Source organism: Camarhynchus parvulus, chromosome 7 (genome assembly GCF_901933205.1).
Source record: "Camarhynchus parvulus chromosome 7, STF_HiC, whole genome shotgun sequence".
NCBI lineage: Eukaryota > Metazoa > Chordata > Aves > Passeriformes > Thraupidae > Camarhynchus > Camarhynchus parvulus.
Window position 1 is genome coordinate 12,313,116 of NC_044577.1, and position 16,012 is coordinate 12,329,127.

General features: G+C 41.7%; 1 protein-coding gene across 1 annotated transcript; it reads right to left on the reverse strand.

The window, feature by feature from the left end:
* Positions 1-3,620: 3,620 nt before the first annotated feature.
* FAM237A (family with sequence similarity 237 member A) lies at positions 3,621-8,186 on the reverse strand. The gene is made up of 2 exons (XM_030951987.1): positions 7,772-8,186; positions 3,621-3,769 (listed from the first exon to the last, which is right to left on the reverse strand). The coding sequence occupies exons 1-2, from the start codon at positions 8,184-8,186 to the stop codon at positions 3,621-3,623; spliced, it is 564 nt and encodes a 187-aa protein (XP_030807847.1).
* Between the last annotated feature and the right edge of the window lie 7,826 nt (positions 8,187-16,012).

Sequence of the window (16,012 nt, forward strand, 5' to 3'; positions counted from 1 at the left end):
TTCCAGCCGCTGTGCTGTGACTTTCTCAGCAGTGCAGATGATTGCCCATTTCTCTCTCTTTAGCTGTTGATATCCTGTGGTCGAGTTACTTCCTTGGAATGGTGCTCTATTTCTTGTTGATGCCAGCAACAAGGAAAACACTTTTTCCTGTAATGTACAGAAGGATTTTAAAGACCTGAGAAATTGAAATTATTCAGTACCACTTCAGAGAGAAAAAAAATTTACAGTCAGTTATTTACTATCATTCTTTGGCAGGAGATGCATAAAAATAGTAAATGACTATGTTTGTGTATGCTCAAAACCAGTTATGGTTCAAGAAAGTTTGCATACTTTTAAGGATTTTAATTATGTCGCTGAAATGATGCCAGCTTGCCAAGAAAGAAAATAGCCCAAGTTTTTACAGGATTTTTTCTGTGATGACAAAGAAAATAAATTTCATTTGCGTGAAAACAAAATATTTTTGGAAGCTCTGGGAGAAAAGTTAGGTAAATTTTCTGAAGCTTTGTTTCATATATAATCAAATAGTGTTTAGGCTGATGTGATTGAAAAGGCTAATGAAAAGCATAGGGCTTAAGAAAAGCTGCTTAGCAGAACTCCACACAGATTTTCCACATAGATTTTCCTTGTGTTGTATTTTTCAGGATGAGTTATAATCATCAAGATAAAGGGACTGCCTGACTCATTAAAGAGGCTAGAAATCTTATTTTCTGTTGGTAGCACCTCAGCCATTTTCTTGAAAGACCTTACACTGTGGTAGTGAGATTAATGAACATTCCTCATTCTTTCTGCTAGTTTTGGTCAAAGGAGGCCTGAATTACATGTACTGCAAACACTCGAGAATTTACAGCAAGAAATAATGGTATGCTACTGGAAGCTAACAAGTGGTTTGTCTGTAGCAAAGGGAGTGTAAAGAGGGTGAAAATTAAAAAAAAGAAACTTACTGAGGGAGGAGGGAGGACCTCAGAGAACAAATAGTGATGAGGTAATTAGAAAGTGGATATACCCATATCGTAACATAAATAAATATACTGTGAGATAGAAGCTTGTAGCTTTTGCAATACGCCAGTGCCAAGAGACACACACAATAATCCAAGGAACCTACTTGTTGATTATGGTCAGCTTCTGATGAGGCTTTAAATCTCCTTCTAGTGTGTGCATCTGAATTCAGCTTGGTTGGAAACAGTAGCAACTGACAGATGCTGCTTTGGTGTGAAGCAACATTGAACAGACCTGGAGCACAAATTCTTACAGATAGATATTCCTGAACTACCATGAATTGTTTTTTCATGTCATTATGTAGAGACTTAAAGAATTGTTTTCCGTGCTAAGAAGAAGTTGTTTAGCTCACAGCTAAGATGAAGGGGACAAAATCACAAAGTCTTTATTTTGCTGTTATTCAATTCAGATGACAGTGAAGGAATTTCAGTCAGACATGTCCATCCCATCCTTCTTCTGACACATTCTCACTGAAAAACAGTAAGCCAGGAACAATATCTGTGAAAACAATCCTAGTTCACGCAAAGATCTGCCATGAATTTGATAAGGAACAGTGGTAGGAGGCAATATCCTGTCTTTAAACAGAGTGACATTTTAAAATGTTCCTGTATAGCAGATCTGCTTTCATCTCAAACTGAGAGCTCTTGTTGTTTTTTTTTTTAATATAGACACTCTTTTATCGCTTGCACTCTATCACTTGTAGGTTTACACGTAGTTAGTTGCATCCCCTTTTTTATTTCAGCACAATTAATAACATAGATTGCCTCTTTACATCAGCAATTTCCAAATGTTCTCCATAGTATGATCTATCCTAGAGATTGATTTGTTTTGTCAGTCTTGCCTCCACATCCTTTCCTACCCATTGCCTCAAAGGCTGAATTTTGCTACAGCCTATTAATTAAGAAGCTTACTGAAGCAGAGAAGTATTGTGAATTCATTTAAGCTAAATATTGTCTTGGCTCACAGTGGTATTTCTGTCTGAAGGGTGGAAGAAAGCTGACATGAGCCATTTCCTAAGGGATCCTGTTGTGGCAGGTGGGTCCTATCTAAAGTGGAGTCACTAACAGCTGCCCAAAGGGCCTGTGGAAATGCATCTCAGTTAAACAGGACTTGTTCAGATAGTCTGTCTTCTTTCACATTTGCTAGAGCTTGGGAGTGTGTGGGAATGGGTAACATCTGCTCTACTCCAATACCAATCCTCCTGGGCTGAGGATCCAGCCCTTCACACTCTTTGTCGAGTGCTGGTCTCGGTAGCTGTCGAGACTGAGTGAAGACTCTCATATTGATACAAAGTTGCAGCAAGAAGGCTTTTAGATATATTACAGTAATATAATGAATGAACACCATCAGTAGAGGAGAGAGCAGATCTGTTGTAACAATGCTCCTGCTGCCCTCCCACGTGGCAGCAAAGCACTCTCATAGGCTGTGGCTGCAGTTGGGGGTCTGTTGCTGAGTACAATAAACTCTGTGTTCCTGTGTTTATCCTGCTTTAGTGTTCTCTCTTAAACATTTAAATGGTTTGCTGCATGCTTAACTTGAAGCACAAATTCAGTGCCATTGAAGCTGCTAGCCCTTATACAGTTTTTTATTTTCTTCCGTAAGTCAGGATTTCCCTCAATGGGACTGTGATTAAGCCTTATTTTGTTCATGCCAGTAACCATTTCAAGATTTCTTTAAACGTTTCGTGACTCAAACTTATTTCTGCAAGCTGATGAACAACCAGGAAGCCCATTTTTCTGTGGGCATTTTGGAAAAAAAAAACAAACAAGCAAACCACCAAATATTGCTACATGCTCAAGAAAAGAAACGCTAAATGAACAACTAAATGTAATAGCCCTGGAAAATGAAATTCATGGTTTCATCCAGCCAATCTGGCAATGGAAATAATTTATACCATAAAAGCAATCAAATGTTACCTGCCATAGGTTGTTTTGCATTAGTTTAATGTCAAATTGCCTCCTATGGTTATCAATAAGAGTCAGAAGAAACTGGTTTTTCTACAAAGAACTTGTAAACTAAAAAAGAAGCAAATGCAAGTTAAGTATGGGAATTTTTGTGATTAAATATTTTAAGTGTGAAAGCAGAGGAGCTGGTAAAATGTGTTAGCCCTTTTACTGCAAAAGTGAAAACATTCTTGGAAGGTATTTTTCATGTAGAAATATGTACAGTTTTTCTTCAGTAAGATGATGTCTCTGAGCAGGGGTTGCTCTGTTCAAGTGTACAGCTCTGCATACAACCAAACATCACCATCTCTTTTCTAATCCTGTCTTGGAGCCAGTGGAGGTTTTTTGACAACTTCCTTCTCTGCTTGTCTATATTTTATTGAAGGATCGGTTATTTCCTATTTTGGCACCCAAAAGAGACAATAGTTTGAACAGATCACATGTACTACAAAAAGTCTGATATACACACAGATTAAAGTAGGCAACTGCTTTTAAGTCATGCAGTTTAGTAAGGAGACTTAATTCATAGGTGATTAAGAAAACCCATAAGTCCAACTTAATCAGAGATGTCGTGCTTGAGGTTACATGCCTTCTTCCACCACATGATTGACATCAATGGGGATTAAAATACAAAAAATAAATAGAAATAGTTAAAAATTATCCACAAATCAAAATCTTAGACTAAACGTGTAATTTCCTCTTTTTTCCTAATTCTCCAATGACTCTTCCAAGTAATATAGATCTACTCTTATGTATATGGATACTTATTAAATCTTCAAATGAGTCTTTCTTCTTCAGAACTGGTGACCTCTGAATATGAGAAAACATCCCTGAAAAGTGACATAAAAATGCATATAAGTAAATAATTTCCAAACAGCAAAGAGCAGCTGAATACTCTGTTTCCAACATCCATGTTTCCTCTGCCTTTAGCTGCTGCTGGTCCTGTTTTATCAGCATTGTCCCCAAGCCTCTTGCCCTGATGATAGCCATATCCCTGCATTTGCATGTTGCCTTTCAGTGTCACTTTGATCTTTTCCCAGTATGGACCTTTTCCTTTAGTCTTCCTATAAAACTCTCCTACTTGTAATTAGCAGAATCAAAGTGCTAAAGTCTGCTCAGAATCCTACTACCACACTGGCCTGTTATCAACCTCTCTGCACAGTGGGTGAGATTTCTCACACTGTCTAGTAGCACATTTGTTATTTCCTTGAGGAACTATGGGATGATTTCTTTGCAATGATCTCTAAAAGGCAGCTGGTTGGTTTTCTTTCTTTTAAACATATTTGTCTTCTGAAAAAGTAACTGATTAACACAATACCTGCTTATTTACCAGACCTCAATTGTACAATAGCCTTTGCCCCACAACCCCCCCAACACCCTGCAGAGCTGGGACAGGGAATTATGTCTCTCTTGGGCCAGGTGCAAAGGGTGATCTGAGCCCAATCACCTGCACCTGTGAGGGAGGTGTGCACTGCTGAGGCCACTGAGTGGTAAGGGACAAAGGGTGGTCTGAGCCTGATCACCTGCACCGGTGTGCACAGCTGAGGCCGCTGAGTGCAAAGGAGCAGGGGTACTGCTGGATGAAAAGAGAAAGGAGAAAAAAAGGAAAGCAAGAAAGGAAAGAAGAAGCAGAGGGTTCATAGCTGTAGTCTTGGGATGTTTCTAGGGAGGATGTGTGATGTGGCTTCTTGAGGAGGATCTTCTTGTACAGCTGCTCTTCAGGAAGATTGCTGTGAGTACAAAAGCTATGTTTTCTTGCTGGCTCTAAAGTCTTATTTTGGTTAGAGTTGTTTTAACTGTAATGTAACTACAGTGTTGTCATAGACTGGAAATGCATTTATGAAACCTGCTTTTTCATGGTGTTTTTAGGGAAAAGGGATGAGTTACTAAAGATAGCTTGGCCAGGTATCTGAAAAACTCTCCCTACTTGTCTCTACTTATAGCTGATTAAGAATTCTCTGCAGAATATCTAGGGAAGTTGAAATGCTGCTGGGTGAAGTATGATTTTAGGTTGATTGAGGCAGTTTGTCAGATTACTCATATTCAACTGTTCTGATTTTGTAGTCCTTCTCATGGGTTGTGTAGACTTTAGGAGTATCTTCAGACTGTGAATATAGTCAAAAGCCTGGAGGGACTAGACTGTTCCAGAAAACAGTATTTGAATCTGTAAGTCTGGAACTGGGCTACTTCTCCCACTTCTTGGTGCACACTTGAAGAGAATTTTTTCCCAGGAGGACTAAGTATGGGTAGCTGTGAAAGTGCCTCTAAGATTTTACAAAGTTGGGTTTTTTTCTCCTTAGAAAAGTTCCCGATTCTCAAACTTCACAAGTATCCATTAGTTCTGAAATGTAATGCTCATAATAACATCTTAACATCAGTATTTCTGTGCCAAGTTCAGATATCTGTCTTGCTTTTCCAATTCAGTGATATGTCTAAGGAAAAACAGAGAATGCAGGTTGCTCCTCATTCCTGATTTATGATCCTGTTTGCAGTTAAAACAACAAAACAAACCCCAAACATATTGAAATTTTAACTATTTAAGAGGAGTAAGATAAAAAACTTGAGTATGAAGCAATAAAGTTACCAGCTGTTGCAAAAGTAACAGTATAAAACAAGAAAATTTTGTTTTATTTTTGGAATTCTGGAACAAGCCTACTGAAAGCTATTTATACCTGCTCATGTAGATGTGAAGTACACAAGGTAATGTAAGTGCTGTTAGTGCTGCTCCTGGGGCTGAGGAAACAGGCTTGTGCATAACTATGCATAAGTGCAAATTCTATTCCTCATCATTTGCTGTGCCATTTCTAGCTGCAATTATTACGAATTGATTTCTGCTTGCACTAGTGAAATAAGGCAGTCGGACCACAGGTTACAAAGATTAAAACAGCTGGCTTTGTTAAGAAACTGTGAGACTTGGATGAGAAGTTAGATACCTCCTCTTAAAAAAAAAAATAGGCTGTCACTGCTATAAGCCGCCCGTGACAAACTGATGTTAATCAGCTGTACAGAGAAACCAGATTAACTGATTACAATTCACAAAACAAAGAGGGTGTGAATACTTAGTAGTACTTAAAATCTCTTTGTATAAGAGATAAGAATAGTCAGAATTTATCATAAAACCCTTAATTTGATTCTTCAAAATACATTGGACTGTTACTCTTTAATCTTGACTCGAAAAAAAGCTCTTTGTATAGGAAAATCACAGTGTGATATAGATATGTAGAGCCAGATGTAAGCAAAAGGCTAAGTGGGAGTTTAGACAGTGATATTCAAAGCTGCAATCCCAAACAAAAAAAAATCTAGTGCTTTAACTTGGTGGGTTATCTCAGTTTTTGACAATACTACTGCTGTGTGTATCCAAAGCTGGATTGTGTTTGCACCCAAGAGTGCATCAGTGTGGTAAGGACTGAGCAACTTGTTGTCTGTGTGATGTCCAAGACCACTTGGAAACCAGAGGTAGGTTCTGTGCTGCATGCCAACACAGTAAAGATCTAGTCAGATCTCAGATTCTTTGCAGAGCAGGATAGGATCCAGTCTTGCTTTTAAATTGCAGGTAGTGGTTGTTTGACTCATAGGTTAGCAATTGACCCTGTGGGTGTGAGTTTTTCAGTCTGAGGGGATTGATTCAAGTTCAACTCCTATCTCAAAGTTCAGGATACTGCCTGTAGGTAATAGGGTAAGGACCTCTCAGTCCTTCCTCTTCCAGATTCTAGCTTTCAATACTCAAAAATATTTAAGGTTTGTGGGCAAGAGTGGGATGGTCCAGTGGTGTATTGTCCCTGAGGTGCAAGAACCCTGAGTTCAAGTCCATTTTTTAGAGACAGTCTAATGGATACTTGCTCAGAGAGGCTCTTCATTATTCCATGAACATTCCCCCCAAGCACCTTAATAACTAAGACACTGCTCTAGGAAGTGGAGATAAGGGTCTCAATCCATTGAAGTGTAAAGGCAGTTCTGCCTCTCTCTGTGGGCTCATGCACTACACTGTTGGTGATGGAAACAGCACTTCTACCTTGCCATCAAACTATAGCACCTACCTCTGTCTGAAAGTGGATATTCTCCAGGCAAGGATATCTCTGTTGGTAGCAGGATCAGAACTGAAGCCTTGGAAGGGACTGAGATTTAGGAAAAGCTATACTGTGTCTCCCTTTTTGGAATGAGGATGGTAATTGACAGGCATATGGAGAGGGGGCTGGGAACCTGGAGACTAGGAATTGCAGCATTTAGTGTCACAAGTAGTGGTGTTCTTCCTGGAGCTGTAGTTGTGTCTGAAAGCCTGCATGAAACTAAATCTGAGATCTCTTTCCATTGTTTGTTGGGTGAAGTTACTGGTATGGAAATGAAAAATAGTTAGTGACTGACTGCTAGATGGCAAGTAGACACACCTTTCCCCTTCTGCCAAAAGGCTGCCACTCTCCCCAACAGCACAGTGCAATGCATTCCTCTCAGAATGGGAATTCAGAGCTAGCCTGTTCCTAGCACAACTGTGGTAAAAATGCTGGTGTGGAAGAATATATTGGTATATTCAGTTGCTGAGCTGCCTTCTTTGTTTGAATCCTCCTGAATCACACTTTTTCCTGCTTTTCCTACCCTATCAAACTGAAACTTAAAAGCTGTTCTTAGAGTTCAGGTTGTTGGGAGGTAAAATTTTTACTGAGATCACATTGAACATAAACACAGCTCTACACTTCACTGGGAGGAGTAGGGGGTTTTTGCATAGCACTGTCCTCTGTTTCTGTGTTATTACCACATAGCACTATAGGCCTCAATCTCTTTTCTTTCCACTAGACTCTAATTATTTCCCATGAGATGCATATTAAAGGAGTAGTGACCTTGATTTCTCCCTGTGAACTGAGAACGTAGAGTGGCCGTCTTTGGGCTTCTGACAGCTTCTGACAGCTGCCTTCTCCCCAGCCCATGGGTTCTGGAGAGCACACAGTCCACATAGATATCCCAGAAGAGTTGAGCCAGGTCCCAGAACAAAGCCCCATGTTTCAAGTTCTCTGAGGATTTCAGAAAGATCATGAAGTCCCAAAAGCCACTGACAGAGTCAGAAATGCGAGGCTTCCTCATCTCCAGTAAAACAGCTGAGGAGGATTCCCAGCACTGGGGGTCTGCCCGCCCAAGAGCCAGTGGATCAACTTGACTGTGGCAGAGCAAAGGTGTCGCACAGAACACTGCCATGAGTAGGAGAGAGCGTGTGAGTCTCATGGTGCAGTGGATTCTTCCTCTGCTTCCAAGATCCATTATGTCACTGAAATATAAGAAAACCAAGAGAAGCTGAAAAAGTCTGCCTCTTAGATGCAGGAATAAAATCCCGTTACTTTACATGATATGCAAGGCACTTAAATACTGTTTCTCTGCTCTTCAAAGATTTGTGTATGCTTTTTGTATGTGCATAAATACTGGAGGAATGACAATGCTCTGTGCAGCAGAAGCATGTGTAAAAATTTTTAATCATCCTCAGATCTGAATGATGAACTGTCTTATCTGGAAATACTTAATATTGGAAGTTTTTTGCCATTTTTGCTTTACAGATTCCAAATCTTTTTCAGTAAAAATCCATTCCTTTTTACATAATTTTAGCTTTTAGGCAGTCTTACTTTTCTCAACATTTTATAAACCCTTTAAAATAGTCTTCAGAATCACAAGGATCAGTGGACAGCAGGTGGAAAAATGTTGTTGAAAATGTAATGGTTCTAATTATTGCAGGTTTCAGATTCATCCATTGACCAGGAGTGGTTTAGGTGCTAAAGAGCAGAACAGTTCTGAGAAGAGGGTATAGCAAAGCCATCACATAGCATCTGTATTGTACAACATGTACCCATGCATATAGAATAATAAAACAGTTCAGGTTGCAAAGGACATTTAAAGGTCTCTAATCCAACCCTTCTGCCATCGGCAGGAACATCTTCAACCACATCAGATTGCCCAGAGTCCTGTCCAATATGACTTTGAACTGTTTTCAGGAATAGGACATCTTCTACTTTTCTGAACAGCCTGTTTCAGTGTCTCACCACCCTCATTGTAAAAGATTTTTTTCCTTATATCTAACCTAAATTGGTCCTCCTTCAGTTTGAAGCCATCACTCTTTTTGTCTTCTTGCAGCAGGCCCTGCTAAAAAGCCTCTCCCCATCTTTCTTATAGGCCCCCTTTAAGTACTGGAAGGCTGCAACAAGGTCTCCCTGGAGCCTGCGCTTCTCCAGCCCCAACTTTCTCAGCCTGTCTTTTCAGGACAGCTGCTTCACCCTCCTCATCATTGTTGTGGCCCTTCTCTGGACTTGCTCTACCAGGTCCCTGTCTTTCCTGTGCTGAGATGTATTTGTGCATATTTAAAAGTATAAATGTGTATTGCAGATCACTGAGAATTAACTTTTTTAACTCTGAAATTTGCTAAGTAGTATCAATAATGGATAGGGAGAAATTCTGGGAATGATTGTTTTGTGGACAGAGAGGCCCAGTTGTCTCCATCAGATTTCATTTCTAGTACATACTTCTCTGTTATATTTTCTAACAAGCTTCTAGCATTTCTCATATTGAACAAGTTTGAGGGGTTGTTTTTAGTGTCACTCATGGTATATGGAGAACTTCCCAGTTGTGGAAATCAGCTACGTCTGAGACCAGCATTTAGGACAAAATTCTGTTTAATGCATGTGCTGATCTGCTGAGTATTCATGCTTGTATGTTTTCAGTTTGGTTGTTGGGGGTGGGAAGCTACTTCTCTTAATAAGCTAGATAAGCAACTGGCTTTTTGTGTAGAAAGTCTCTCCTGTGAGTGATCCTGAAGAACTGTTCCTTTGCTGTGTGAAGAAAAATGCCAAAGGCCAGGATATTGATGTGCAGAGGGATTGTACATGAAAAGTAGCCTGTGTGTGAGACTAGGGAAGAGTAGTCTGCTTTGTGGAATGTATTCCTTATAGAGCTAAAGGACTCTTCAGAGATTTCAGTCCTAGAAATGTTATTCTTACCTAGCCCCCTGTCTGGCTACCTGGTTCTGGGAACATTTTTGAGGTATTCAGACTTTATTCCCCAGCTACTTACAGTCAGTTTTTAATCTGAGTTCGGGTGCTGTGAGAAGAGCTGGCTTGACAGCCCTGGACCTGAACATTGCATTTAAGGAACAAAAGAGGGACAGCTTGCTCTTCCCACACTGCACTGCCTAGTGGATGTCACTTATGACAGTAGTGGTAGTAATAGGGCTGTCCTCCTGCTGCTTCCAAGATCCCCAAGAAACATCATTCTTCTGTACCCTATTCCACAAGGCAGGCTTTGATTGCTTTCTCAGAAGCAAGCCAAAAACATCCTGTGAGTCACTACTTTATTCTTATTTGTGCATCAGAGTCCTTCCACACCTGTGTGCCATGCAGTATGCACATATGTCTGTTTACTGAGACTTTTTCAAGGGACATAGTTAACTTTATCAAGTTTCTGGTTTTCAAAGCAATTTAGCAGTCTCAAATGTGACCATGAAGGCGAGGCAACAGACACAGGACAGTGGGTGGGGAGCCCCAACAAATTGTTCAAACAAAGGAATAATACTAAAAGAAGCTAATAATACTAAATAATAATACTAAAATCCTTTAAATGATGGTTCTGTGACTTTGACAGAGCCCATCTCACTTGTACAGGTTAAAAATGGAACTGTTTGATTTGCATTTTCTGGTCCCCAGCACCTATTCTAAACTTTATACATTACAATACTGGCTAAGACAAGGGTTCTGGATTTGTCAAAACAAGGGGACAGTCCTGGGCAAGGAGTTGGTAGTGCCCTTGAAAGTGTGATATGCATGGCATTAGTAAGGGCCAGTAGCAAACGCCACTAGTCCTTATGGTCTGGTCAAACTCAGGCAGCACTGTGCTGTTAGTCTTCCACAAGGTTCAAGACTGTATTTTTTAGATAGTTGAGAGCTGGAGGGGATGCCCAGGAAACGAGAGATTTCATTAATCTCTTACCTGTGAGTGTGGTGAATGCTTCCATACAATTCCTCCCTACACCCTCCAATCTCTTGTTATTTCTGTCCATACATTGAAGTTTGTGTGTGTGTGAGCGCTATTTACACTTTCTGGTTCTGACTTTTCCCACGCTCCCCCCCTATCCCTGCTTCTCCTTGCAGTGTAGCCTCCTGCTCCACTCCCCGGCATGAATAATGCCTTACAATAATAATTTAAAAGTTAATCAATTAATGTGTTATTATCATCTAACTTGGAGCTCTCGTTACGGGAGTCTCTCGGCCGTGCAGCTGCCGCAGCCGGTCCCGGGCCGTGTGCCCGCTCCGGTGCAGCATCCGCGGGCGGTCCCGCGCGGCTCCCGAGGCTCCGGGCAGCGCCCGGCTCCGCCGCCGCCGCCCCCGCCCGCCCCGCGCCGCCCGCGGCTCTCAGCGCTTACCTCGGGCAGGCTCTGGCCAGGGCAGGGCTCTCCGAGCCCGCTGCCGCCGCCGCGCTCCTTAAGAAGCCGGAGCGGGCAGCCCCGCTTAGTTTTTACGTCAGGGCTGGAGAGCAGCCCCCACCCCCCCCGGCCCGGCCGCTGCTCCCGGGCACCCGGAGCTCCCGCTTTCTCTGAGCGGAGCTGTCCTTGCTGCAAGTCCGCTCCGCTTCTCCGTCCCGCCTGTCCTCCTCTGCTTGCGGACCCCGGTCCTCCCGGGACAGCCTGGTGGCCGTGCTGCCTATGGCTGAGGGGAAGGGGTGCACAGCGGGGTGGAAGAGTAACAGACCTGGCAAAGCTGCCGCCCTCTCCTTGCTGCACCGGCGGGGGGCAGGAGGGGAAGTGTAGAAAGCAAGTCTGCCCTTGGAACTCATATTGTCCAGAGCTGGCTCAAACCTCAGGTATCTTGCTTTTATGTGGTTGGCTGTTGCAGATCCCTCCACCCCAGAGCAGGAATCTGTGTGGCACGACTAGAGCTATTTGCTGGCTAGGGCTCAGCTCACATGCTGCAGCTCATGGAAGTTGAAGCAGAGACCCAGAGAAGAGCCACAGAAGGGCTCCACTTAAAGGCATTAGTTGAGGTAGTTGGGCTGTGCTGCCCACTGCAGCTCAATTTACACAACTTTACCTTAAGACCTAACTTGAAGGGCTGTACGTTCTCCAGCAGAAGGGGATGGTCTGGTTCCATATTCCCTCTCAAGAACAATAATGTGGTCTACTGTTGTTGCATTTTCTCTCTGTGAGGTTCTCAGCTGGATTATTACTTCTGTGTAGCAGCGGGAAAACCTCTGTGTTGGAGAAATGAATTAAGCTAGCAGGGAAGTGAAAGGAAAGCATTGATGAAAAGGCTGTGTCCTGTTATGTGCAGCATGGAGAAAAAAAGCCTGAGCCCAACTCTGCAACTGACAACTCTGCCGGTGCTCACTGTGCCTGCTGTGATGCCCTTGCACACAGAAAACATACCACTCAAAGAGCTGGGGCTCTGTGACCGTGCTGATAACCAGTGGTGGGCAGAACTTGCTTAACACCAGCTATTTGGAGCAATAGGCAGGTGAGAACATTGTTTTTATTTTGTTCTGTAGTTTCTAGGCCAAGCAAGGTGTAGCACCTTGCTGCATGTCTGAAGCCAGGGCAGCTGTACCAGTCCATACAGCTGGGCAGCAAACTATTTGTTTTTCCAAGGCTTTCACTGGCAGCTCCCTTTTATCTATGCACATGGAATCATAATCCCTTGCCCAGAAAGCAACTGTGTTTCAGTAGCATAAGGCTTATCTTCGTTGAACACAGTGGGCCTGCACTGGTTCATCTCAGCTGGAAAGTTGGCTTGAGACTCTGATGTTCATCAATACCTTTATAGTTTGCATTCTTTCTGCGCATCCAGTCCATGCAAATGGAGAAGGAACTTCCTTTCTAAACCCTTGGTCTTGCAACGTGCCTATGACAATAAACACTGCTTTTCTTGTGATGCTTTATCTCCTCAAGAAGCAATCTCTGTCAAAGTGTATTTTGTGTAAGTAATGCTACTATTTAACAAAAGTGCAAGGAACTTTTTGGGGATGAGAGAACACTGGCTAGAACCCTTGTAAATAGCTGTACTGTAGGACTTTGGCCGACTTGCAAATGTTGAATTTACTTGACTAGAAGTGTGAGTTTGGGAATGGTGGGAATAGTGGCCACCAACTGCTGAAACAGACTTCAGGATGAAATGAAGAGTATAATACCTTGCAAGGGGCCCTTGCAACGTGGTGGAGGAAACCTCCCTTATGTAGGATCTCCAATATTTCTTCTCTGTGCTATGGAATACAGGCTATTCCAGTAGACTTTCTTCTAAGTTCTAGAGCTGAAATGATCCTTAAGGACCAGGTTTTGGTTTTGTTTGTTTCTTTTTAAAATCTGCTCTGTACCTGATTCTGGGCCCATGTGCAACCTGGAGCCCCTTTGGCAAGTGGGTAGCCAGTGTACTTCTCCTTGCCTCTTTATTTGGGGGTTGAACAAGGCAAAGGAGAGAAAGAAAGTGTGCAGGTAAGATCTGGGTGTTGTGAAGGCAGTTCCTGGGTAGAAAAAACTCTGGGACTGCTTGTGCTCATAGTAGGCCTGGCTGCAGGGGCCAGAGCAGAGCAAGATTAAAATGCCACAGAAGTGATTTTTGCTGCTGTTTCTGTGTCTGTGGTGTGTCACTCTAAGGACTGTCCCCAAGTTGTTAAGGGTAGAGCCAAATGGAAAGGAAATGATAAAATGCTTCTTGTGAGTTGATAGATTTCTGTCAACCTGCAATCTTTGTGGAATCATTGTTAAGAAGTGAGTTTGAGTCCCCTTCTGGGGTGCACTTTATCTGGTTTTGGATCAAGAACAACATTGGTTTCATTCCACTCAGAATCCTGGCAGACCCAAGGGTATTGAACCAGGGGCTCTCACAGAAATGAGAGTTGCTGCTCAAGGGAAATACTGCTACAGATAAAATAGTTGGCTCCACAAATACTTCCTGAGCTTACTACATTCTGCTCCCTCTGAACCAGAGCACTTACATCCTATTTCTGGGAAAGAGGTTTTTGATAATTAGATTGATCACCTCAGCCTCCTAGTGGAGAAGAAATGTACCAGGATTGGCCATCTCATTCAGTTCCACACACTCCCTCAGTCAAGCTTTCTGTGCCCTTCTTAAGCTATCAATAATCTTTCTTTCATTGCAGCACATGATGTATTCCCCTGGCAGCAAGTGTTCATATCTACTGTGGGTCTCCATATCCTATGAATATAATTCACATGAGCTGTAGATCATATCCAGAGTCATTTGCAGAAATATATTTTTATCAAGAAAAGTTGATTATTTACTGACAGATGAGACAGAGATTATTTACTCATAGATGAGACAGAGGTTTCAGATCATGTAACACTACAGAAAGGATGCTATTTCTACCAGAAAAATATAAAAATAAAATAAAAGGTTAAATGATCAGGATAAAGATATAAGGGATAAGTAAGAAAAGTAGGAGGCCATTTCACTGGTATTTGCATTTTGAATAGAGCAAAGGTATAAATAACTAACTACAGAGTTGCTTTCTTCCTGCATTTGCTTCTAGCAAAACTTCTGGTGGTTTAAAACTAACATTTAAGTTAATAGGCAGTGGCTTATGGTTGCTTGAGCTAAGTAAGCATTTACACATAAAAGGAGATTCAGCACTGAGGCTGAGAGACAGTAACATGTGATGGGATGCGCAGCTTGCCTGTTACTTCCATAAGCAGCCACACCTGAAAGCAGTATTAAGCTTTTGAAACTGTCCCTTATGATGAAAGACACCTGTTTTAGGCTTACTAAAAAAAATGCTTTACAGACATATTCTTAGCTGAAAGTTTGGGTTTTGCTGAATTGGGTTCCAAATTATTCCAGCTTTGTGTGAAACTTGGCTAAGTGATGGCAAAGGCAAAACTTGTGATTCTCAGAGTGGGAGATACCCAAAGGTCTGTTAGCTTCAAATTCATAGTACCTGGTAGGGGCTTGATTTTTCTTCAAAATCCACAAAGGAAGAGTGTGGAATTCTACTTCCATTTTTAACTTTTCCAGTTCTCCTCTTTTAAGCAGAAGATTAAACTGTCCTTAAAATTGGATCCCTGACTCACAAGAGCTTCTTGGAAATGAAATTAAATACTTGATCCAAAGTCTGCAGCTATATTTTACTAATTTTGAAAATGATATGTAGAGAGATTTGAGTATCTAAACCTGGTGGTTTTTTTTAACTTTTGATGTCATCTTCTTTTTTTTTCTTTTGGTGGATTGAATCTCTATTCCCAAAGTGTTTGATGACCCCACAGTGCTCTAAACAACCTTCTAGGTCTATTCTCTGTTGAAATGACCAGCAGGAATGTCACTGGGTGTGATGCAACACTTAAGCAGTTGTAACCAGTGGAAAGATATAGTTACCTAAACTTACAATTCTTCAGTGCTGTACACTATTGCTGTTGACCTGAAACATTTCCGTGGGGCTGGCAGACAAGACATGGGACAGGCATGAGACCAGGGTGTTTCTGTGCCAGGAGCTGGAGCCCTGCAGACAGCCTGGCATGTCTCTGACCTTCTGCTAGAAGGTTTGAGGAACTGCAGCTCCCCATTAGACTAGATTTGTCTTTCTGTAATAATGTGTCCCTCTCTCTATGCCTACCAACTGTTGTGTGTGAGAGACTCTGTCTCCAGTGCCATACTCAGGGTGTTTCCCCAAGAGTAAATTTAGGTGACATGTCAGAAATGTGAACTGGCTTCATTGTTGAAGCCACTTATTTAAATTTGTGGAAGAGGTAACACTTCTCTCCTGGCAAATGTATTTAACACAAGCTTTGAAAAGATGTGTGGAGCAGGTATTTTTACAAGTGCAAGCTAAGCAATGTTGGTTAGAAAATTAACATATATTTTTGAAAACATAATCTGGTGATATGCGACACTATAAATGCAAATAACCTTTATAAAGGATGTGACCACATTTTTCTCTAGACTTAAACATCCCAAGAAAATAAGAAAGAATCCCAAACTGATAGCATAGTACATTAAATGTTAATCCGTGTCTTTTGGGCAAGTTGTCCACATTAACTATTCAGTTAGAGAGCTTTTGATTAATTTAATGGCGCTCTGAGTATTTATAGCCAGACAACTATTAGTTTT

What these genes read in the sequence shown, in the direction of transcription:
- FAM237A (XM_030951987.1), bottom strand. Translation starts at nt 8,186, where the DNA reads ATGGATCTTGGAAGCAGAGGAAGAATCCACTGCACCATGAGACTCACA. An exon ending in GTTCACAGGGAGAAATCAAG is followed by an intron (nt 3,770 to 7,771) that starts GTCACTACTCCT and finishes GTCACTTTTCAG; the next exon opens with GGATGTTTTCTCATATTCAG.